At 34.5% G+C, this 24359-nt stretch overlaps 1 protein-coding gene across 3 annotated transcripts in view; it reads right to left on the bottom strand.

Moving 5' to 3' along the window:
• Slc26a7 (solute carrier family 26 member 7) overlaps nucleotides 1-24359 on the bottom strand; it is a 140594-nt gene that overhangs the window by 17590 nt on the left and 98645 nt on the right. For all 3 annotated transcript variants that reach the window (XM_063257547.1, XM_063257545.1, XM_023561744.2), the window contains 5 exons: nucleotides 18543-18620; nucleotides 17229-17324; nucleotides 10410-10516; nucleotides 8944-9010; nucleotides 2701-2838 (listed from right to left, as the gene is read on the bottom strand). In XM_063257547.1, coding sequence (XP_063113617.1) covers nucleotides 2701-2838; nucleotides 8944-9010; nucleotides 10410-10516; nucleotides 17229-17324; nucleotides 18543-18620 — 486 coding nt within the window. The remainder of the gene's footprint in view (nucleotides 1-2700; nucleotides 2839-8943; nucleotides 9011-10409; nucleotides 10517-17228; nucleotides 17325-18542; nucleotides 18621-24359) is intronic.

Below are 24359 nucleotides of genomic sequence, written 5' to 3'. Positions count from 1 at the left end.
CATGTTTCTGATTGGTGGAGATGCTGTGGAATGACAATGAAAATGGCTAACTTCTCTGACGCTCTAATGAGATCACATGTCATCTACGTCTCCAATAATCAATTTCATTGCTGTTGTTTTTGTTAATGATGCTGCTGCTGATGAGAGCAGTTGATTTTTTCTCAGTACTTACCCTAAACCAAGGACTTGACATTAATCATCTAATACTCAGAGTAATGCTACAAAGTTAGAAATCTCATTTTCCATATGAGTGAGTCAAAAATTAGAAATGCTATGTAACTTGATCGAAATTGCAAAGCTGGCAAAAGCCTGGATCACAACTAAAGCCAGTGTCCTCCCAGTTCCCCTTTGTGGGCCCAGCCCTTGCTTTATACTGCTTCTCTGTGGAAAGAGTTTTCATCTTGGAGGCTTCTCTCTGGAAAGTTTTCATCTTTCAGGCAAACTAGAGAACTTCTGTTCCCTCTCCTTCATACCCAGTGGCACAGTTTACAAATCTTAGGTGTTTAGATAGCTATCAGCTGTATTGGATTGTTTTACTTTTTAACTCTCAGCCTTCATTTATGCAACATTCAGATAATGCCACTTGCATGGTATGGCTGGTGATGATTAATGTGGCCTAACAAGAATCTGATGTCTAAGAACCATTCAATAACACTGAATTCCCTTTTTCTCTTCTTAAGGATAACTCTTCTGAAATGTCTTTGCACAAAAATTTCAAGTAATTTCTGTAGATAAAGGAGTGGACCACTTCTACCGTGAGTCAAAAAGTAGATAACCTGGACAGTCTTACAAGAGTAACACAAGATACCCAAGAATGAATCCATACAACTCCAGAACATCTAACAACTCTTACTGATGGTTTATCCCCCATCATTCATAAAGAAGGCCTTCCAAATCCTCATTTGAATCCTTCTTTAATATTCATGGTATGTAAATACATACATTTGCATTATTCTCATTTAGCGGAACTAAGTGAATTTAACACATCCTTTCTTACTATCATAGAGTTCTTAAAGAATCCTTTTGAGTACCATTACCTACCAAAAGCCTGGATTCAATGAATTTGATTTGACTAAGTGATAAAATCAGATGAGATAACTCCTCAATGAAGGGTTCATTAATGAGGTTAAATTCTGACTTGGCATACGACAAAATAATCACACATGCTAATTTTCAATTTCTGAAAACAAGTTGGGGCTAGCAGTATTACAGGAAAATACTCCAAGGAAAGTACCGTCAACTCTCATTAAATGATTACTTAACAGAATCTTTGTTTCAAGTATGCAACTATGTTTGATAAAGCCCATTAAGCAGTATAGAACATTAAGAAGACAACTTACATTTAAAAATAAGACCACAAACTTCTTATGGGTTAATTATGTTGCATGAAACTCTGGACAAATGTTTTACCAACACTCTTAGGTGTGGTATCTGTGAGTTTATCGCTACACACAGAAACCTCCCTAAATCAAATACAGATGCACACCACTGTGTGGGCTAACAAGGTGTTGTGAAAGAAAAAGGCCCGGTGTCCAAATTAGACAACTGGAAACTTATCTCTGCATTTGGCAAGTGAGCCAATGTTCTCAACCTGAAACGACTGGTCTTGATTCCCAATGTTCCCTTGAAAGTGAAGTCCTGAGGAGCACAGTGAGGGGTTAAGCCTGGTAGGTGACACTTAGGGAGGGCTGGCTTCAGTTGCTTGCAATCTGTGCAGTCCCACAGGGACCCAGGCTTAGAAGGCTTTCCCACTTGGTTTATGCTCTGCTGCCATCATCCTAAAACTCTGAATAATTGTGGAGCAGAAAACCTCACATTTACGTTTTGCTCTGGGCTCCTGCAAATTACACATGTCATCCTGAATATGGAGCTTCTAAACTGTGTAGGTCAGGATAAGGCGAAAGTGTGAAGCTGTGAGGGACAACTCCTGGCCTGCCAGAAACAGGAGACCTGAGATCATCTATGTTCCTGAAGGACTGAGAGATAATACATGCACAAAGATGGGAAAAAGAAGAGATCTGTGATCTGTAATAGCCGTGGAAAGTTTCATGAAAAGAGCAGTCAACCAAACTAATAATATAAGCTAAGACTGTATAATATTAAGTAGGCCACGTTCTAAATGCTTTGCATTTATTAACTCATTTGATCATCTTGATTAAAGATGAAGAAACTGAAACACAAAATTTGGTGACTCCAATGAGTCTCCATAGCTGATAAGCAGCAAATTCAAGCAGTCTGGCTCTTACCATTATGGAGGACCTAAGGATTCAAATTATGACATACAGCTCATTTACAGTAAATCACAGTGATGCACATTTAATTCAACATCTGACAATTGATTTTACTTGTAGAAATAAAGCTGACTTTTATAATATTACAGTGATGGCAAAAATTTATACTTCTCTGAAGTCATTTGTCATGTCCTATCTCTAGGAGTTAGGTATAATGTATTTTTTATTTAGTAGCTTGGTAAGTCAGTCCTTTGAACTAAGCAACTTGTCTTGTTGGCTGTTCTCAGGGATCTAGTACCTAGTATACTCATTAGGTATCATAGAATGAATAAATAAACAAGAAAGTGACTACCTAAAAATTAAGTCCATACACTATATGAAAGTATTATTTACCTGAGACATTTTTTAGTGTCATGATATAGTTCTCTACAGTAACCACTAACTCTAATCATGAAACTGTAGATCCTACCTTGCTGATATCATCAAGTAGGTGATTAGTGGCATTCTCCCTCTGGATTATGTTCTTTAAATCAATATGAAATTTCTTCACATTCAGGAAAACAAGTGGGTTGTTTATTGAGATGATTTTCACCTGATGCGTGGACTCCTTTTAAAGAAGAAGATTCACAACTGTGAATTAAATGAAAGAGAAGAACTATACACAATGAGTCTAAGTCTTTTAAGTCCAAATGACACCCAGATTATCTCTTAACCAACATTTTCATTATTAAAATGTATTTAGCTACATCACTGTACCAACACACTTCTTGGAGAATATGTACTCTCTCAAAAGAAAGAGTAACCTTGAGACAAATCTGCAGCTTTTCAGAAAGTGGTTCTTATTCCTTTTGACTGGGTTTGGGGAGGCAATAGCCTAAAATGCCTTTAGAATACCAGGAGTATATATATCCTCCCCAAAGCACCTCTTCCACTTAACCAATCAGTTAAAATTAATTTATTTAACCGTTTATGTTTTAGAAAGCAAAAATGTATACTAATTTGTCAAATATCAGATCATGTCCTCATAATGATGCAAACTTTCTTTAGCTGAAAGACAACTTTATAAGTGACTAATAGTCCTAATTGGAACAGGAATATATTCCACTTGGGGCAGATCTAGGTGACACTGCACTGCCACAATGCAGGTGAAATAAGTAGAAACAGACAAAAAGTTATATACAGAAGGTGTCTGCTTTGGCCATTTGCCTAGATATTGTTAGCAGCTGTTGGTGGCATGCAACTAAAACCATCTTCTTTGTGGCTTTGGGACACGTGTCTGATTAAGAGGGTGGCCGATGCTCTGAGATGGTAACTCCTCACCAACCAAGACAGCAGGACTTCTGCAGGCCTTAGTGTTCATATAGAAGAGGAAATGCGGGGAATTATCATGTGCACAGGCAGAGGAAAGAGAAAATATTAGTGGCATTAGTTTTGGATAATTTATTTAAACTCTCAGTGTCTCAATTTTTAAAACTACCTCAATGTTTAAACTAGATAATCTCAAAAGTTTCTAAGGCCACAACATCAATGAAACTTCAGAAAATGAGGTTTGCACACACACAAAAATACAAAACTGTCAGTTGCCAAGAGTAAACCCCATAGAAACCAAAACTAAAATAGGAATATTAACTCAGGCCTGTCATCACAAATCATACATGACTGGGCCATTAAGTTGTCTTAAATTAATTTGGAAAATATATATTTGTTAAAGAGTAGAGATTCAAACTGTTCCAGAAAAAAATTTTCAGTGGAGTTGAATTCATCTAGTATTTTCCCAAATAGGAATGCTTTGCATAAAGGACTGGGAAAGTGCATGATTGGAAGACAAAAATAACAGATTGTTTATTTTAAATTACTTAAAAGTTCTACCCAATAATTCACCTTCAAATCTTGCTCAGTTTTGGCCTTTTCTCTTCTTAGTTTTGGTACAAGTCATTAATGAGGATCAATAGTTTTTCTTTCTTTATTAAAAAATGTTATCAGTGTACAATTGTTATACATAATAATTACATTCAGAGCAAGGAATTCGTACATGTATGTAACATAGTTAAATACCTTTTGTTTTCTTCCTCCCTTCACTTCCTTTTGTTTTATCAGCATTAAATTCATTTATTTATCATATAAGACTTTATAAATTTAATTATCATATATACAGATTGAAAACCCAACTGATAGGTCAAAGAACATATAAAACATGTAAGCCAATGTACTTAGTCAGATACTTTTAGATAAACTGCATTGGATTATGTCTTTTTTATTATTTATCTTTTATTCATACAGTGGGATCTTGCTTCACAAATTAGTTTTTCCACACAAAAATCAGAATCATGAAATGAATTCTGTGACCAGAATCATTGAAAGAATTCAGTTTGTGAACCAAGATACCACTATACTTTATATTTACATTGAGTTTTTATATATAAGCAAAACAATGCTACATTGAAGCTTGTGTATCTGAGATACTTCACTTAGTATTATGGCCTCAAAGTGCATTTATCTCTACAAATGACTCAAGTTTATCCTTCTTTTGTCACAGAAGTACTCCACTGTGTACACATACAACATTTGTAATCCATTCATCTGCTGATGGACATTTAGGCAGTTTCCAAGATTTAACTATTAGGAATTTGCTGAGGAAAAGCATACATCACTGTGATATGATGACTGTAAGTCTTTTGGGGATATACCTAAAAGGGAACTAGCAGGTCAAATGGAATTTCTACTTTCAGTTCTTTAGGAATCTCCACAGTGGTTTTATCAGTTTACTGTCCCACCAACAATGGAGAAAGATTGCTTTTTCCTCACAGCTTCACAAGCATTTGCTATTGGCTGGTTTTGTGATGGTATTTTTTTCTTTCTGGAGTGAAGTGGAATCCCAGTGTTGTTTTAATTTTATTTTGCAAATGTCCAGCCATGTTGAATATTTTTTCATGTATTTGTTGGCTGTTCGTATTTCTTCCTCTGAGAAGTGTGTCTATCCATTTAAGATGCCCATTTTTAAACTGAGTCTTTAAGTTGTGAGATTTCCTGCATTTTGAATTCTTTATATGTTCTAGGTAATAGTACTTTGAGAAGTAGCTGGCAAAATTTTCTTCTCATTCCGTAGGTTGTCTCTTCATTCTGCTAATGGTTTCCTTTACAGTGAAAAAGCTTTTCAATTTGATAGAATCCATTTGTTGATTCTTGATATTATTTTTGATATTTCTTGTGCAACTGTGGTTTTTGTTCAGAAAGTCTTTGCTTACATGTCTTCAAAAGCTTTATCTATTTTGACTGTAAGCAGATTAATGTTTCTGTTCTAATTCTAGCATCTTTAAATTACTTTGATTGTAGTTTACTTCATGATGAGAAACATGGTCTAAATTGAACCTTCAACATGTGAATAGCCAGTTTTCCCAGCATTATTAAAGAAGTGTCTTTCCTCTAGTAAAGGAATTTGGTTACTTTGTCAAAAAAAAAAAAAAAAAAGAAAGAAAGAAAAACCACCTGAGTGTGCCTGGAGTTGTTTCTTCTCTTATGTTCCATGGATCTGTGAGTGTTTTCGTTTTTTGGTTTTGCTTTGTTGCTAATAAAATGCCATTTTTATCACTGTAGCTTTGTAGCATGACTTGAATTCTGGAACTGTGATGTGCCCTGCCTTGCCCTTGTCATCCAGAATTGCTCTTGCTATTTCAGGTCTCTCCTGGTTTCATGTGAATTTTAGGAATGCTTTCTCTCACTCTGAAAGGAATGTTACTGGTGTTTTGACTGGGATTGCATTAAATCTATATAAAAGTTTCAGAATTACAGCCTCTTTGACTACATTGGTTCTGCCTATCTAGAAACAGGGGATCTCTTTCCATTTTCTGATATCTTCTTCAATCTCATTTCTCAGAGTACTATAATTTTCATTGCATCGGTCTTTCACTTCCTTCGTTAGGCTAATTCTTAAGTATTTAATTTATTTTGATGCTATTGTGAAGGGTATTATTTCCCTACTTTTCTTCTTTACTATTGGTGTACAGGAACACTATTGACTTTTCAGTGTTGGCTTTGTATTCTGCAAATTTGGATATCAGTTATAAGAGTGTTTTGGTCGAGTTTTGGGGGTCTTCTATGTGGACCATCATGTCATCAGCGAATAATGATAATATAACTTCTTCCTTCCAATCCATATTTCTTTTATTAATTTCTCTTGTCTTACTGTTCTAGCTATTGTTTCAAGAACTATATAAAGCAAATGCGGTAAGAGAAGACATCCTTGTCTTGCTCCTGATTTTAGAAAGAAACGTTTCAGTTTCTCTCCATTTAGAATAAGGTTAGCTATTGATTTGTCATAGATGGGTCTTATCAAGTTTTAATAAAGACCTTCTATTCACATTTCTTCAATGTTTTTATCACAAATTGATGTTGGATTTTGTCAAATATTATTTTTTCATCTATTGGGATGAGTTTGCAATTTCTGTCCTTGCTTTTATTTTATGTGGTGTATTACATTTATTGATTTGTGTATGTTGAACCATCCCTGCATCCCTGGAATGAATCTTACTTGGACATGATGTATGATCTGTTTCCTCCTTGCTGCACTGTTTGCCATTATCTTATTGAGGGATTTTGAAGCTGTGTTTATTAGAGACACTGGCCTGTAGTTCTCTTTTCTGGCTTTAAAATCAAGATAATGCTTGCTACCACGAATGACTTTAATAACATTAAGAGTTGCATGTGATGGTTATTACTCTACTGGTTGACAAGATTGAAAACAAGATTGTCTTTTCTTCCCTGTCCTTTCCTTTCTTGTCTTTTTTTTTCTTTCTTCCCTCCACATTTTTAATACAGGATTTTCTATATTTTTCCAGTCTGGTCTTTAATCTTAGATATTTCAGTCTCAACTTCCCAAGTAGCTGGGGTTGCAGGTATGCACCATTGTGCTTGGCTCCCGTGGACAATTTAAAGAAAATAATGGCAGAGTTGGTGGGAAAGTTCAGCATGTAACAGCCTCAAAATCTCTGAAATGAAACAGCTTTCCATGAAGAAATCTTCGCATGCTTTTTAAAACACAAGCTAATTTCCTGGGCCACAGAAAAACTCCTGATGCTATTTCCTAGCTCCAGTCTACTTGAAAACACCCTAACATTGGATCTTATGGTGAGAGGCCAGTTCTCTCTGTTCTGAGGGAAATCACGAGGTACAAAAGCAAATATAAGAAATAAAGGAAAAAGTTAAGCCAAACATATATTAGCAGGATATATTATAGTAACTTATTTGATTTCCTATTAACTTGATTTGAAGTCCTGTAATACTCCCACTATCTTGTTTTGACTGATTAAACTCTGTTCCGTTCTGTATGATAGTATCAATTTTGAAGGTATAGGCAACTACTTTGAAGGCAATAAGATTCACTATGATGCCCATTCTGGTTTGACTATTATCTTCTTTGGAAGTCCTGTAGTGTTTACAAGGTTTAGGTTTTATTGGTCTTGTTCTTTACTGTTTTGTTCAACTTTATAATACCTAATGAGATAGACAATTTTTTTTAAGGAAGCAAGAGGCATTATGATAACCATTGTTGATAACCTTGTACTCTTTTTATATCATGTGCTATGTCTATCCTTGGTTTTGACTGACAGCTTTGTTTTGCCATATTTGACTTTATTCTCTTCCAAAAAAAAAAAAAAAAAAACAAAGTAATAAGAACTAAGGAGTAATAAAACCCAAAATGTGTAAATTGTGTTGTAAAAAAAGAGAGGAAAAAAAAAAGTGCTCTAAAATATACAACTGCAAGTGTGTTTAGGGGTGTTAAATAGATGCCCATATTAATGTTTTTGGTTGGATCATTGAACACAACTGTTTGGAGGCTCACTGTTTGAATGCCCACTTTGTATGCTTTGATACTGTGACTTGAGCAACTGTCTCTAGGACGATAATTATAATCTATTAACTGGTGATTTCTTACTTTTTTTATAGTTCTGTATTAATTGTACCCTTACACTGCTTTGTTTTGTTTTGTTTTTTCTCTTTTTCCTTTTAAATAAAATTTTTAAAAAAGTAGGCTCAAAATAAGGACAATTTTTTTAAATTGAAACAAATAAGTCAACAATTTTCCCTTCACTTGTAACTGTTTTGTTATCTCTTAGGATTAAAAAAAAAAACTGGGACTCAAACTCTACAAATTGGCTCCACTTAGCTTGGTAGAACAAGACACTTTATGTAAGGTGCTATTTAAAAAGATGTTTACTGAGTAAATATCCAGCCATATCGACATTCCAGAGTCACTGAATTTAATTACCCTCCACAAATGATAGTCTTCTCCAGTAGATTTTTTAAAAGGTAATATTAGTTTATTTTCTTCCCTGCTTCCTATCTTTATATATCACTTAATTCAGAAAAGTCTATCAATTTGACTGGATAAGTTTACACAACTTAGCAATAGAAAAGAGGTTTAAACATGCTTGAATGAAGGTGGGCCAAGATGCAACTGTGAACTGCAGTTCTTTGAACCATGGTCTGATTTTATCTGAATATCAAATTCAAAAAAATATTTTTCTGTTCTATTGATTTGTTGTATGTCCACTGTCTCATGTGTGGTGACCAAAGTGTAACATTGGAAGTTCATCTTAATTAAAAATAGAAGTAAATTCAGTGTCATAATTTATATTTTCTATGATACTTAAAACTACCACACTAACAAAAATTATTAATCATTGTGCAAAGGGAAAAAAGAAACTAAACTTACATTGTCTGTTTCTGTCTTCACTTTAAATTCCATTTCTTTCATGTTTTTAATACTTAAAGTCTTTGCTCTAAAGTTAAGGCAAATATAAAAACACAGTAAGTCATTTTCTGATTAGCACATTAACATGAAGACACAGGGGGCTGAGTCATATTTTATCTTAATGATTAGAAATGTCTGAATGGTTTAGAACTCACAACCCATTTGCTCATAAAAGATTAGTAAATCTATATATTTCTGGGATACTCAGGAATAGAGGGTAACAAAAGAACCATCTAACTAAAGATTAATAAGTATAATTTACCTCATTTTGGTTCCTAGAGCCCCAAATCTCCAAGCTGCAAGAGGTGGATTGGTAAAGAATTATAAGAGATAAAAGGCTAGAAAGTATGTAGTACCTGCTAAAATCTTGTTTTAGAGGAAAAGAAGGAAACAAGGAATCAAAGACAAGATGGAACACGATAATAATGAATCTCCTATATTTAGGTAACACAGAAGGAGAATACAAAGATAAATCTGAACATTTTAAGGAATATATTACTTCACAAATAACTTCAAGAGAAGGTTAAGATGTGAGTAGAAGCACTACCAGATGAACACTGGGAAAGCAGATAAGGGATTGGTCAAAATAGGGAAATGATTTGTAGAAGCTCAGTAAAAATACAAAGGGTATTTCTCAATAAAATATCTAGAATATTATATTTATATATACTGTATTACATATATTATACATTATATACCTATGTTATACAAAAATTAATTGTAATCTGAGAAATAACACTTTTTGAAGTTATTTGATTTTCTAAATTATTGTTACTATATGGTTTGTGTTGAATTGGACACTATATTCCTTCACTTAATTAAAATTCTCTATGATACAATATATGGTGAAAGGATATATTTAAACATACTTTATATATTTATTGTGATTTGAATGTCATATGTCCCACAAACGCCATTGTGTCAAAGATATTTTTGCCGATTTTTGGTGCTATCAGTAGGTGGTAAAACTTCCAAGAGACAGGATAAAGTTAGGTGACTGAGAGAGTAAATTAGGAGGGGATAATGGGGACCAACTCTCATCTACTCTCTTTTTTTTCCCAGTTGTCATATGGTGAGTAGCTTTGCAGAAGCTCAAAGCAACAGGGCTAGGTGACCATGGACTGAAATCTCTAAAACCATGATCCAGAATGAACTTTGCTTCTTCTTAAATTCCTATATTTCAGACATTTATTACAGTGATAGGAAGCTAACACTTTATTTTATAATGTTGATAGTGCTTTTCATTAAGACCAACACTGTTGTGTAGCATGTTAAGATAAAACACTTCCTTATCTGTCTTTAATTCTGTGATAGCACATAAAACCTGAGATTGTCGTAGCATAAGTTATATAAAAATAAAATTAAATGAAAGCATCATATTCTTTGTTGTTAAGTAGAATAAACAGAGAAATTTAATAAGGTTTTACCTCGGGAAGCGTCCTATCAGTATAGCTATGGTACAGGCAACACCAAACAATAGTCCCACATTGGCAGCAAAGCATATTGTAAATATATATGTGCTGACCCATATACCCTAAAAGACAAAAGAGAAACAGAAGATATGGGTTCTTTGGTCTTATCTTTCTGATTGATCACTCAATTCCACACAGTCTTAATTGCACAACACTCCTGTGACCAAATCTCTAGGCAAGAATACATTATATAAGTAGAGAAACCGGAAACCGAGGAATACAGGATCAAATTTTGGCTGTATCTGATTCTCAGCAGAACAAGTGGGGAGAGGTTCATTCTTTTATTCCTAGGCTCTGCCAACCCTTAATTCAGTTCCCATCACTATATTTAAAATCCGTAAATAGTTGGTTGATGTGTATGCGGTCAAATGCGTACCACTATTCCCCACCACATTCTCATTTTATGGACAGTGTTAAAAGCAATTGTTTCCAGATATTTGTCGTACTTCACAATATTGTCTTCTAGGATTGCAAAAAACCCACTATAGTTTATTATTACACAAGGCTCTCAAACTCTAGTCTTGAAATAAATCAAAAAACATTGCCAATACTACTTTTAGATCAACCACCATGAAGATCATTATAATTTTATTTACAAGAGGCTACTTATTGTGAAAGCTAAAAAGTCCAGGCCAGCTTTGCTCCTGGGAACATTTAAGAAAAAAACTGGAAGAAATGCTAATTTTCTTCTAGCTGAAATTTCAAAATTGTACTTTGCTCATCATTTGAAATTATAATTGCAATAAGATAGTGGAGCATAGTTGGCATTTCTAACCTCAGGACTACAAAAAATGTTAAAAGCAACTAATTTGTGAAATTTAAAAAGTTATATTTCAAAATACAAATCCTGCATTTATCAAACAGTAAACTACAGAATTTAAACCCTTTTCTTTCCCCTAAATAACTTCATCACTTTGTTTTCATGTGATTCAAAGTTGACTGATACATGTCCCAGGACTCTCTTATGAGTGTTTAAAAGAATACCTTTTAAAGTATCATCACTTCAAAATGACTTCAAAAACATAATTTAATTTAACTAACAAATGAATGACAAACTACTCAGTAACTTAAAAATAACACAAAACTATGGGGTTGAGAGTATAGGCTTTTTTTCCTCCCCTGCCAAGTCTAAACAATTGTTTAAAAATAGTATCTCACTATAAAGCCCAGGCTGGCCTTGAATTCACGGTGTTCCTTTTGCCTCAGTCTCCCATGTGCTAGGATTAAAGACATGCTCCACCATCTCCAGTTTGAAACAAATAGTTCTAAAGAATATTTTAAAACTCAAAATGGATTTCCTTTGCCTATATTATTTATATATAGACCAAGCTAGAGTGATTCTTAATAATAGGCTGTCTTGAAAAGCTAGGCTTCAGGAAGCAAACGGAGGGGTTTTGAATGTTAAGTTCCTTTTGGTAATAAGAGATATGTGCATTCTAGAGTACAAGAGCAAATATATTTTGAATAATTTTCATGTTAAGATCTATCCTCTAGTCAGACATGTAAGTCAGTTGTCCAGCACCTGCCTGCAAGCATGAAGTCCTGAGTTTGATTCTCAGTACCAAAAAAAAATCTATCTTCTAAAAATATATTACTAACTTATTATTTGAAATCATTCCCAGCCTATCTTCTTATGGATTAGGACACTGAGATTCTTCTTTCTTCACATGAATCAGCAGTCATTTCCTTCTTCTATTTGTATACCGTGTGTTTTCCTTCCAAATTATTACGATCATACACAAAATCAGAATGCAAGTTTTTGATCATTATTTTAATTTCCTATGATGACTCTGAGTCTTACTTGCCCTCAAATGCTAAATGAGGTGCCTGACTGTGGCACAATAATATCTTACCAAGAATTTTCTGAGTCTAATGTCTCCTGGCCAATCTTCATAATTCAAAATGGCACAGGAGGAGGCTGGGTCCTGCCACTTAAAAAAAAAAAAGCCACAGAGCCTGGAGGCCAAGATTCAGTAAAGCAAACCAAAAATTTTGGTACCATCTGGTTCTATTTTTAAAGCGTATTTACTCTCCCATAACATCATCTATTATAAGCCAGGCTCTCTAAATGCTTAGTTATTTCCTAGGGCTACATTTATAGCTTTGAAAAAATATCAAATGTAAATTAATAACATAGAGCAGTGAATAGTTCCATTAGTTAGAATGAGACCTACAATATTCAGTAACGATTTCTGTTAAAGAATGTTGTTTATCAAGGTCACCAGGAATTAGTTAAGTCTTGTCCATCTGTGCCTTTTTTCGTTATTAGAACACAATCATTTAGCACTCAACAGTGCCCAAACACAAAGTAACCCAAAAGTTTACTGTAAGTATAAAACACAGATTCCTGCTCCTTATGGAAAATGCATCAGTGCAAAGCACCGTTTAGCATTTACTGGATCACCTCATCCTCCCTGACCCATCTTTTTGAGACAGTGATTCATATTATTACATTTACATAAATCTGCTCAGCTATCCAGACTCAGTCATAAATCCATGAGTATAACCTTCATTTAGATTTCTATCTCCTCATTGCTTTACGGAAGATTTTTCATCAACAAATGAAGGTAGAATCAATATTAAACTGTAAAATAAAACAAAAAATGCTTCTGATTTTTCATGTGATGACCACTGACATGATATTTTAACTATATAATTTCAAATTATTTATATACACATGATCATCATCATCATTAATTTTGCTTTCATGATAATATATATATTCTGTTAAGTAATGAAGACATTATATCTGTTGTATAATGCTTATACCCTCTGAAGTCTATAAAATATTTTTATTCCAAATACCACATCAAGATCATATCTCAATAATCTATGGCTTGTTCACTGTGTAATTACTTGGTAACAAGAGGTATCGCCAACCACAGGAAGCCACTGCCAGGCTTACCCAGTGTCCCACTGAATCATCATGTACTTGTCATGTCTGTGTCCCTTTGCTCACATCATTTTCCCTACTTACTTCAAGCTTTCAAGTATTACTTCAAAGTAGTAGACTACCAGTTCCAAAATACAAAAACATTTTTTCAAATTTTTTATAAAACTCCTTCGAATTCTAAATGTAAATTCATTAACGTGATCTCAAAATCTGCTTTTCTTTCAAAGCTCTCTTCCAGTTCCAAAGCTAATACTCTTCCATATATCACAATCAGAAACATTAGAATATTATTTTACTTTCTCCTTTCATGCACTTGTCCAATAATTTAACAAATCTATTGGTTGTTAAACAAAAATGGATAAATCCACACGCTTTTCTCAATTCACTGATGATGCCTCTCTCATGTTTTTACTGTCCTTTCCCTAGCCTATTTTGGCAGCTTCCTACTTAACTACCTGCTTTTGTTACCTGCATTGTAAACCCCTTACTGTACTGCCACCACATTCGTCTAAGTAATAGATTTTGGTATCAAATTTAGCTAATATGTTAAGTGCATTTTTATTCTATTCTTTTATACTGAAATAAAAACAATATGAAATGAATCTATAAAGGAGAAAAAACAGCTTCAATTAAAAAAGGAAGTGTTCATAACCTTAAACTACATAGCTTACTAGAGGGCATCCAAGTACTGAGAAATGAATAATAACCAAAGAAGAAACTGGAAGCAAACAAACTAATTCTCAGTTTTATTAATGACAGATTTTTGCATACGCTAGAATTCTGAGATTACTATACAATAGTTTCTTTGGTAAGAACTTCTAGGGTCACAAGAGCTTATAAGTTTTACGGCTAAGATTGAGACATCACAAAAGCAGGAAATGTATCCATAGAGATTCACTTGGTAACACAGAACTGCAGTGAAAATGAAATATAATTTACAACCTAGCTTCCTAACTAATGAAGACTACTGGAGATAAACTAAGATGAAAAAGGAAGAGGAAGCAAGTATATTATCATCAGAAAATCTACCAACTTCTCAGGCTTTGCTTCAACTAGAAACGCAAGTCAAGATGACCTCACTAAATCAAAGCTGTGTTCTGCTTCGGCTCACTTCCTGTCTCCTACCAGGCTCTCTAAACCCACATTGTTTTTCACTATTTTTCATTTCAATTCTCAAGGTGTTAGCAGGGAATCTATTTATAAAAAGGAAAAAATCAAAAAAGAGACAAAAGATAGGATCTAATAGATAATAGGTATCTTAGAAAAAACTCAAAAAGCATTTGAAAATGCAAAAAAGAAATAAATTATTTAAAATTTTAAATTAGAGAAAACTGAGGGAGATAAAAATCAAGAACTTAGAAAATAAATTGAACAGGAAAGAAAAATACTACAAAGAATAAAATAATACTTAAAAGTTAAAAAACAGGTTATTGAAAACTAAAAATGCATAATTAGACATAAATGAATAATTCAAAGAAATGCATAGAGAAAAAAGATCATAGCAAAACATATAAAGATGAAAACAGACAAACTAAAATCAACAGATACATAAGTCATTAGGAATATAGCAGAATGCAATTAGAAAACTATTCAAAGATACATTAGAAGAGAAAGTTCATAATTCTTGATTCTGAGATCAAAAGGGTATATGATGCTCAGAAATTTATCAACATAGAAATATTCTGGTAATATTATCACACTATATGCACAGTAAGAATGAATGTTGTTGAGCATTTATTTATTAAAACAAACTCATGAAATAACAAAAAAAAACCTTGATGACCTCTGACTTCTATCTCATTCTTCAGTGACTGAATATCATGCCAACTGCAAAAGAACCTCAGAGAACAGATTTTAGACTCAGTCAAAAACTTCCTTGTTGCATAAAAGATCAAGCTATTATTTTCACAATGCAATAGTTTAGGGAACATAAATACACGAACACTTCTTTCCTCGAGAGCTACGTGATGACAAACAGAACAGAACAGAAAACAAAAGATGAAATGAACAACTCAGAAATGAGAATCTACTTTTTTAGAAGATGAAAAGTGACCATTAAATGTATTTCAACAACAAACCCTATGTCTTCTATAACTCCATAAATGATATCATCTTCTTGCAATGATGTCCCTGATTAGAACTTAGATATCACTCCAGACTGATCCACAATATGTGATGAGTTATTAGTAAACACTTATTCAATTGCCCGAATATTTTTCAATTTTTTACTATTGAACTTCATTGTCTCAAGTCTTCATCCAGTGTCTTCCTCATTTGTTTGCCCAAATTGTTGGAGCAGTTCTCCTATTGCTGTATACTTGCTTAGTTTGATCTACTTTCCTAAAATTACTCAGTGGCCTTTCTAAAACGTAAATTTCCTTTCAGAGATACTTCACTGCCTTCAGAAGGAAGGTTGCTCTTCTGTGTAGAACAGTCTTCTTCAGTCTAACACACTCTTAACTTTTCCAGTCTCATCTGTGGCCACTCTCATCCTCACACTGTGTGTTCCAATAAACCTTAACACCTTCAGTTTTAGAGCCAAACATATTTATGTTCATCTCTATGTCTCTGCATACAAGATTAGTGCTTCGTCAGGTAATATCTATTCATTCAGTTCTTCTCTTACAAATCACTTCCTAGAAAACTTCCCTTCCATCTTCTCTTCCCCTCCAAAATGAGAACTTGTTTACTTCTACATGACTAATGTATTCCTTATAAACACCTTAGTATCAGCATTAGTAGCTTGCTGAATAAGTTTTCATTGTCTAGTTTTTTTTTTTTTTCCTATAAGTTCCTTCCCACATATCACCCTAAGAAAAGATCAGGATCCTGCCTCAGCCTGGCTAATTGCTTTATTTTGGTCTGTCTATCCAGTAGTTACCATTTAAGTCTCAGTTCATCTACTTCAACTCTGCTGTGAGTGCCTGATATTAATCAGTAAAAATGAATGTCCTTCTTTCTACTTTCTCCTGCACTGTTTGTATTTTTACTTCTGGGTCATGTTGTATTATGTTTGTATAATAAATTAGTGTTTCTGTGCATGCTCCCTGAACAAATAGTAATGAAAGGTCTGAAAGGACAGGGGCTGTCTATTCGTGTCTATATTCTTTATGACACACAGTATTTACTTTGGTAGGAGATCAGTCGTATTCAGCTTCAGGAGCAGTGCTATGAAAGTAGGACCAAAAAAATAATCCCCCAAATCCACACACAACAGAGGGTCTGATGGAAAGGCAATGCACAGATCATTATGTTTTACTACTCATGAAATACTTCATCCATACAGGAGAGGGAGATTTTGGATGCTCTTACATAGGGGAATTTCTCTAGAATGTTAAACATTTCTGTTACTTAAAACCACATTTTATTGCTATTTTGTATAATTTAATTTGTTTTCAGCAATATTCTGTTAACATTATCCCGTCATTGAAACCCAATTTTAAAAATTCATGTTTTTTTAATATTTAGAATGAGTGTAGCCACCACGAAGATGTCTACCCTATATTCATGTAGCACCCATTATTAGTTAAGACTATTTTTTCATGCATACTATAAATTATCATATTCCTGCTAGTGTACATTTACTGATGAAATTTGTTTCCAGAATTAATTTGTAATGTAAATTGTATTCCCAAGCCACTCAAACTAATGAGCCTTTCTCCAAAAGTTCTCAAACTCCATATCCATCAGAATTTAACAAAAGTCTGTTTCTGGTAAAGACATATTTTAATGCTTTTATTAAGATGTTTAAAACAATAAGTTGAGTTTTTAAAGTAAACAAGTTTCAAATGGCTAAACCCATTTTCTACAAATAAATGTATTAAATTTATGGGGATGCATGCTTAAACAAGAGGAAAAATCTTGATCAAATTTCTACTTACCCAATCAATTTTATCCACATTCCAATATTTTTTTAAATCTCGGAACTGTATTAACATTCCCTTGAGTCCCACAACAATAATGCTTGCAAGAACACACTACAAATAAAAAAATAAGTTAAGGAAGCAGCAAGACAAAGATTTTAATCTGAATTTAAAAGGATCAAGGTATTTTTGTTTCTTCTTTGTTTTTAAAGTGAATGCTGGAGAAAAGCACCATCAATTTAAAAACTAAAGTAATATTTGTTTTAGTTAGAATTATCTCTTTGTACTTTAAAAATATAATATCAGATATGGGAAATCACAGGTTAAATTATATACAATTCTTTAAAAAAGACAGAAATAAAAGGAAAAGTAGTAAATTAAAGGGCGAATACCAAAGACTAAAGGTCCCCTTAACTGTAATTATTCACTGTCATTTGGTTGAAATTTGTTTGTTGCAGAAAAACACATATTTATGTCATACATTTCTTTATAATTGCCTTGAATATCAATTATCTGGTTTTTGCCTAAAGATATTTATGTCTTTTGAAAAGTTAACTTCATTATTAGAAGATCATTCTGTGAAATGATATATTCTCACAGTACAAGTGAAGCACTAAAATAACAAATGGTCAAGACTGATTCGTTTAGGACCAGAAACTTCACTCAGGTCATGTGTGTGCCTGGAATGTTTGAAGAGCAAAGTGAACCACTGATACTAATGTTCTGAGTCCATATGAAGGACACATCAAGGGTAGGAAGGTGTTTTGTTTCCTATTCTGCTGGTAATAATTTCTAATAAAATTTTTCTAATGTCTACTTTTTCTTTTCCTTTAATGGAATTTCTTTTCTTGTTTTTTTGTACCAGGATCAAATTCACAACCTGGTGCTTGCCAGGGAGGCACTTATGCCAGTGAGCTAAATCCCAGGCCTCGTTCTCTTTTATTTTGTTTTGTTTTGGCATGCTGTGAGATATGAACCTAACACGTCATAGGGCATGCTAGGCAAGTACTCTACAACTGTGCTACATCACCAAATCCCAAATCTATCTTTTACAGCAAAATATTTCTGGTCCCACTCTCTAAATCAGCACAGAATAATCCTAACTCTACGTTACCCTTTCCGTATGTGAGATGAAGAATTAGAAGACACTACAGTGTCCTCCATCCTCAAATGTGTCATCTTTTCACCCCTCCCCTGATTCAACTTTTACTTATATAAGATAGTTTTCAAGTTCAGGATTATTGAATTTATCCTCCTCTAGAAATTTATATGCAGTAATTCTTATTTAAAGTGGTATTAAAAAGTAGATAGTGAAAAAGGGAATTACAGTACCATGGGCAGCCAGTACAGCAAAGGTCCTATTGCATAGATGACTATAAGGATGAAAATGCAAGATATTAGACAAGCCACCTGCAAAATATAAGACAGACAAAACAGAAGGCCTTGAAGTTTTTATTATTCCAAAGGTATGGGTGGTGGTGGTGAGGGGCAATTCTTAGTTCATCTTGATTAGCAGAAACACAATGTTGTCACATCATTGCCAAATGGCATAGACTGTCATTATCTGTATTTTGCAGCTGTGGGAGGCCAAACATGACAGCTGACAAAGTGGTGTGATCAAATTAAGTCAGTGATGAGAAAAAAGCAATTCTGCACAAAGGAACAGGACATCATCAACTTTTATCACACAGTGCAGCGACGGCTTTCTGCTGTTGAATAGCAAAAGCAACATCTCAATGAAGTTCTTCAGCTTCATGCTGCTGAGCCGTGCTTATGGCAGCAAGCTAAATCCCTAACCTCCATATTTCACAAAGGGATTTTTTAGGGAGTAACTAAATAGGCAGCTTACAGTTTCCCTGTGTTGATGACAATGTTAGTAGGGTCTTTAGTTATGAAGTGATTATGTGAGATTATAGACACTGTATCTGACAATGAAAGAGACTTAATTCTATTCACCTTGAAGAGTCATTGGGGTCATGTTCTAACCCACTCAGCCTGCTGACAAAGGGCAATTCAAAACACCTGACTTTATAACCATGCTCTGATGAAGAACCTGATTTCACAAAAGCAAATGCTCACAGCTTCTTGAAAACATTTAGGCAAGCTGTCATTCTAACAAGAGAAAAAAGCCTGATGGGGCTGCAAATATAGCTAGACCATAATTATGGAGATGTCAGAGCGAGGTTAGACTTAGCAGAATGGCTTACATTAAAAGTATATCTATGAACAATCAGTTTCAAAAGTTGGCAAGGACTCAGAGCAACTGGAGTTCTCGGGATTGCAGTTCATAATACAGTCAGAAACAAACACTTTGAAAACAGTTTGGCAGTTGCTGGTGAAGCTATTTACTCACTTACTTTAGGGAAGGACTCCTAAGAGAAATAAAAACACGTGCCCATGTGAATTTCTGCACATAAATATTTATACCTAAATATTTACATTACACCAAATATTTACATGTTGGAGAAGTCCTCCAGTTGTGACACACCCATACAGTAGAACACTCCTAGGTAACAGAACGTGATGAAAATTAAAAACTTTAAGTTAGTGAAGGAAGCTAGATCTAAAAGGCTATCAATCTAAATACAAATAAAAATGTGAGATACCAAAGGCTGGCAGGCGTGGCAGAGCATTAACTACAAAGGGGCATTAAAGTTTTTGGAGGAGTAAAACTGTTTTCTATCTTGATTATATTTGTGGTAATACAATAATGTACCTTTCAAACAAAGTGATCTATAAAACCAAAAAGAATGACTTTATTACATTTAAATATACCTGTGTAAATCTTAGTTTTTCAAAAAGTGATTGAATATGTTGTTTGTAACAACTGCTTGTATATACGTATACATGTCCAGAATCGGCTCAGCATTGGTACTCATCCTGAATTTGGTTTTGCTGAACAGTACATGTGCAGAGAAAGGACAGGTATGGGGGGAGAAGCTACAATTATTCAGCTAACAGGTCATTCAAACAGCCTTTAGGACAGGCCTTGCCATGTTGGCAAAGGCTGAGGGAATCTCTTCTCTTCTGTACTTGGTAGAACTGATCACCAGCACATCTCAGATGGTATAAAGGAGAGAAATAATTCCTACATGCAAAATAAAAATTGCTCAGTGATCACTCATAAAAGGGTTATAGTATTCCAAACTATCACTATACTAACCATTTTAGGGTGTCTCAGTGATTTTACATGGTTAAGAATTTTTTTAAACAGTAAAATAAAGATGCTACCCATTCCTCTAGCCTGGAAAGATCTAGGTGTTGGCATGCAGATCATTAGATACATTCAGGTATCCAAGAACTGACAGCAAGTCTATTTTTATATAGAAAGAGGAAGACATTAACTGCTATGTTTGCTTCAAGACAAAAGACAATTCCATGCCTTTTTGTGGGACTTTTTCTTCACACACTTAATATGTACTTAAAAACAAAACCCTCAGCCTTAGGAGCTGTAATGAACTTAAGCCACAGCCAAATTCCTCCCAAGAATCTGAGCCACAGGAAGGTCATGTGGCTTTTTCAAGGTCATAGAATTACAAAATTTAAAAGGCACAAAGGCCACATGAAATGTATATTGGCCTATATCAATATTCATGAAAGTCAATGCATCATTTTAACTTTCTTTGGATTGGATTTTTATTCACTCCAACATATACGAGTCAACCACCAAAAAAATAAAGGCTATTTGCAGAGGATTAAGTTGATTAATTTTTAATTTAGACCCTTCTTTACATATTGGGAATTGTTTTCTGCCTTTTGACAATGAGAGTTGATGATGGAACTTTAGGTGCAGACAAGTGGGGACACAGCACACCAGAACACAGATTGAAATTAGTAAAATTCATCACTTGTTTCCTAGTGCTGAGGATTTGATCCAGGGCCTTGTGCATGCTAGACGAACACTGACCTATACCACAGACACAGATGAGGAATCTTCAGAACCTGAGCAAAATGTTTTCCCTTCCTCTCCTTAAAAAATAACACCCTAGTGCCAAAGCAAGGTAAAATGGCTACTTTATTTTTAATAAGCATATTAAAATGTTAGTGATAATTCTAATGTTACAGATATGCATACATACACATTGAATGATTTCCAAAAATGTATTTACTTCATATGTTTTATCTCACTGTATTCATAACTTGAGTTTTCTTACGAGTCAAAGTAGGACAAGCGTCAGCCTTCTGGTTTTAAATGCTGACTCTGATTTTAAAGTAATGAATTTGATTGTCAGCATTGGTAACTCAGAATGGCCCACGGCTTTGTGTGGTGGTATTCCAAGTGAGGCTTTTCTGTTTCTCATAACCAACTAGACATTTTTCAAAGCTATGCTTCTCAGTAAAACTTCAAATGTTTTTAATGCTCCTAGATATATTATAATACACTGAAGCTGTCATAGAAATTAATAAGTCTATGCAAAAACAATTCAAGGCAACTACATTGATGCTTTTCTCTAAGTACTCTTTGATTTTCCGTGACTCAGAAGACAAAACCTAGGTGTCCTGTTCTTAATGCTTCAGTTAGACGTTGGTTTTAATTAGTTAAAGTGTTCACATTCTTAATTATCCACAAACTAACTAATTTCTAGCTGTTTTTTCTATATCATACTAACTAAATGTTCAGGTAATTTTTGTTTTAAAATTATACCTACTCATATTTAAGAGTTAATTCACCAGCTGGGGATGTGGCTCAGGGGCACAGTGCCTGCCTGGCAAGCTGGAGGTCCTGAGTTCCATTCCCAGTGCAAAAAAAAAAAAAAAAAAAGAGTTGATTTACATGACAGTTAATAAAATAATGTGTATTTTCTTCTTGTTTTATGTTTAAATAATATGTATGTTGTACATTCACTTACAAAAAGGAGCACGCAGGCTCTCGAGAGCTCCCTAGCTAATATTCATGACCTTCCTAAGTAGTTTTCAAAGGGTAGAGCACAGCTCACTAAATGCACAGCTTTATGGGAAGTAGTGGAATGGTGAGACAGGAAACAAACAGAGAGAGGAGAGGGAGAGAGGGACGGGGAGAAAGGGAGGAGAGGGAGAAGGCGGGGGAGGGGAAGGAGAGAGAGCAGCTAAGGCAAGACTTAAAGTTTAAAAAGATGCAGGCAGGGAGCCAAATTTTGAAAGAATAAAGAAACATAGTTTGGCAAATTAGAACCCAGAGGCAATCTCAGAGCTGCAGAAAAACACGCCAGCTGTTGTTTTCAGGGGCGGCTGTGACGCCCTCACAGCAGATGCTTTCTGAAGCCCTCACGGCTCCGAGATGCCTCCTGAGGTCCCCAAGGGGCACCGGAGCATCTCCTCCTCCGTCAAAAGTGAAGAGAAGCATGGAGAGGAGAGCGCCAGGGCGGCGGAGCCCCCTCCTCTTCCCAGGGAACCAGGGACAGGGACAGGGGCAGCTAGGTGTCACCTGCGCCCTCTGTCTAGATGGCTCCAGGCCTTTCTTACTTGGCCTGACTTTGGATTTCACATCTAAAAGGCACCACTGTCACAAAGGCTTCTACATGTGGGAGGTAGAAATGTGCCGTGTCTTTGACCACAATACTTGGCATCACATGATCGGTGTCTTTTGTTATTCCTCTGAAAAGTTTTAATTTGATTTTCTGATTCACTGGTGTAACTCAGCCCTAAGTTCACTGCCTGATAAAGCCACACAAGTTGCTCCTGAGCATCTGAAATGGGCCAGTCCATATTAAATTAAGCTGAAAATGGAAAATACCATATTTCTAAGCCTCCAGACAGAAGAGTGTAAAAGTATTCTAAGTAATTTTCAGAATTCATTTCAAAATTATAATATTGTACTTTATTAGGTAAACTATAGTATTAAGATTAGTTTTTATTAGTTGTTTCAGTTTCTTCTATCTTTTGAACTCTGACTACTAGGTACTTTTAATTATCCAGTAGCCATTGTTAGGTTTCTATAGAATAAAACTTTAAAGATCCTAAGCCTGGTTTTAAATGAGATTTTTCCTGATTAAAATGTACTATACTAAATGACACTAAAAGCTACAGAGCTTGATTTATAGCTTCTAATGTCAGCAAAACTCGAAGTATTTTGCCAAAATTGATCTCACACCTACAGTGTACTGGGACCTGGGTACTCACACAGGGCCACTGTGAGGAGTGAGTACCTGCACATAACACATCCTGATTTTTTCTACTTAACGCTTTGTCTCCCTCCCCCTCCCCCTTTCATTTCTTTGGAAGTTTAATGAGAACACTATGAAAGAAAAAAATTACATTATAAATTCTTAGAAAAATTACATCATTTTAAGAATTCAAATACATATTCTCCAGAACAAAGAAAGGGTGTTCCTCTATTTCTTTTCTGTTAGTCAAATTAATGCCCAACTTGGATTATAAATCAAGTGTGTAATCTTTCTCAAAGTATTCTTTCCCGTAGACATTCAAAGGTGAAACCTACAAAGATTAATCAATGCATTTCCTTGTTTCTTAAATAGCAATTATAAAAGTATAATTAATATGCAAGAAAACCCTGGCGAGGAATATACTCAAGGTGGAAATACTTCAGGATTTTATTTCAATCTTCTCTTCTCATGTGAAAAGCGACTGTGGTAAATTGGTCAGTATCGTTCTGCATGTCGAAGGGGACAGTAGGACTGCAGAACTGTCCTGCTCCATTCCATTAAATCAGGACATTTAAATTTCAAATGATAAAAGGTTTGGAAACATATTTATTAATTTAAAAAGATGCAGTCATAATAAAAATCAATGATAATCATTAACATTTAAAGGGCATTCATTTAGTCTTCAGACATTGCACATAATAAATACACCTTAACCAGTTCATTTCATTCTTATAATTCTGTGGTCTGCTTTAACAGATGAGTCCATTTAAGCTTGAGAGGTTTTGTCACTTGTGCAGAGTCACCCAGTGATTAGTGGTGTAGCTCTACAATTCATTCTCTTAACCTTTTAGTATCTCTATTAAGCCTCACCATGAAGAAAAGAAACCTAACATTCTCGTTTTTGAGAATCCAGGTAGAAGCTACTATAGAATCAGGGGGTTATATGGAGATTTCTCAGAATAGACGAAGGCATTTAAATACACTCACTGTTTAAGTCTTCAAATTTACATCATAAATATTTGAGAGTACATTTTGCAAAAATGTTCATGTCACCACAGTAATAAAA

Source organism: Cavia porcellus, unplaced genomic scaffold (assembly GCF_034190915.1).
Source record: "Cavia porcellus strain 051 isolate PalLab524CR breed Dunkin Hartley unplaced genomic scaffold, mCavPor4.1 scaffold_10, whole genome shotgun sequence".
In the NCBI taxonomy this organism is placed as follows: domain Eukaryota; kingdom Metazoa; phylum Chordata; class Mammalia; order Rodentia; family Caviidae; genus Cavia; species Cavia porcellus.
The sequence above is the reverse complement of the archived record's forward strand: the minus strand, read 5'-3'. Positions and strand labels throughout refer to the sequence as shown.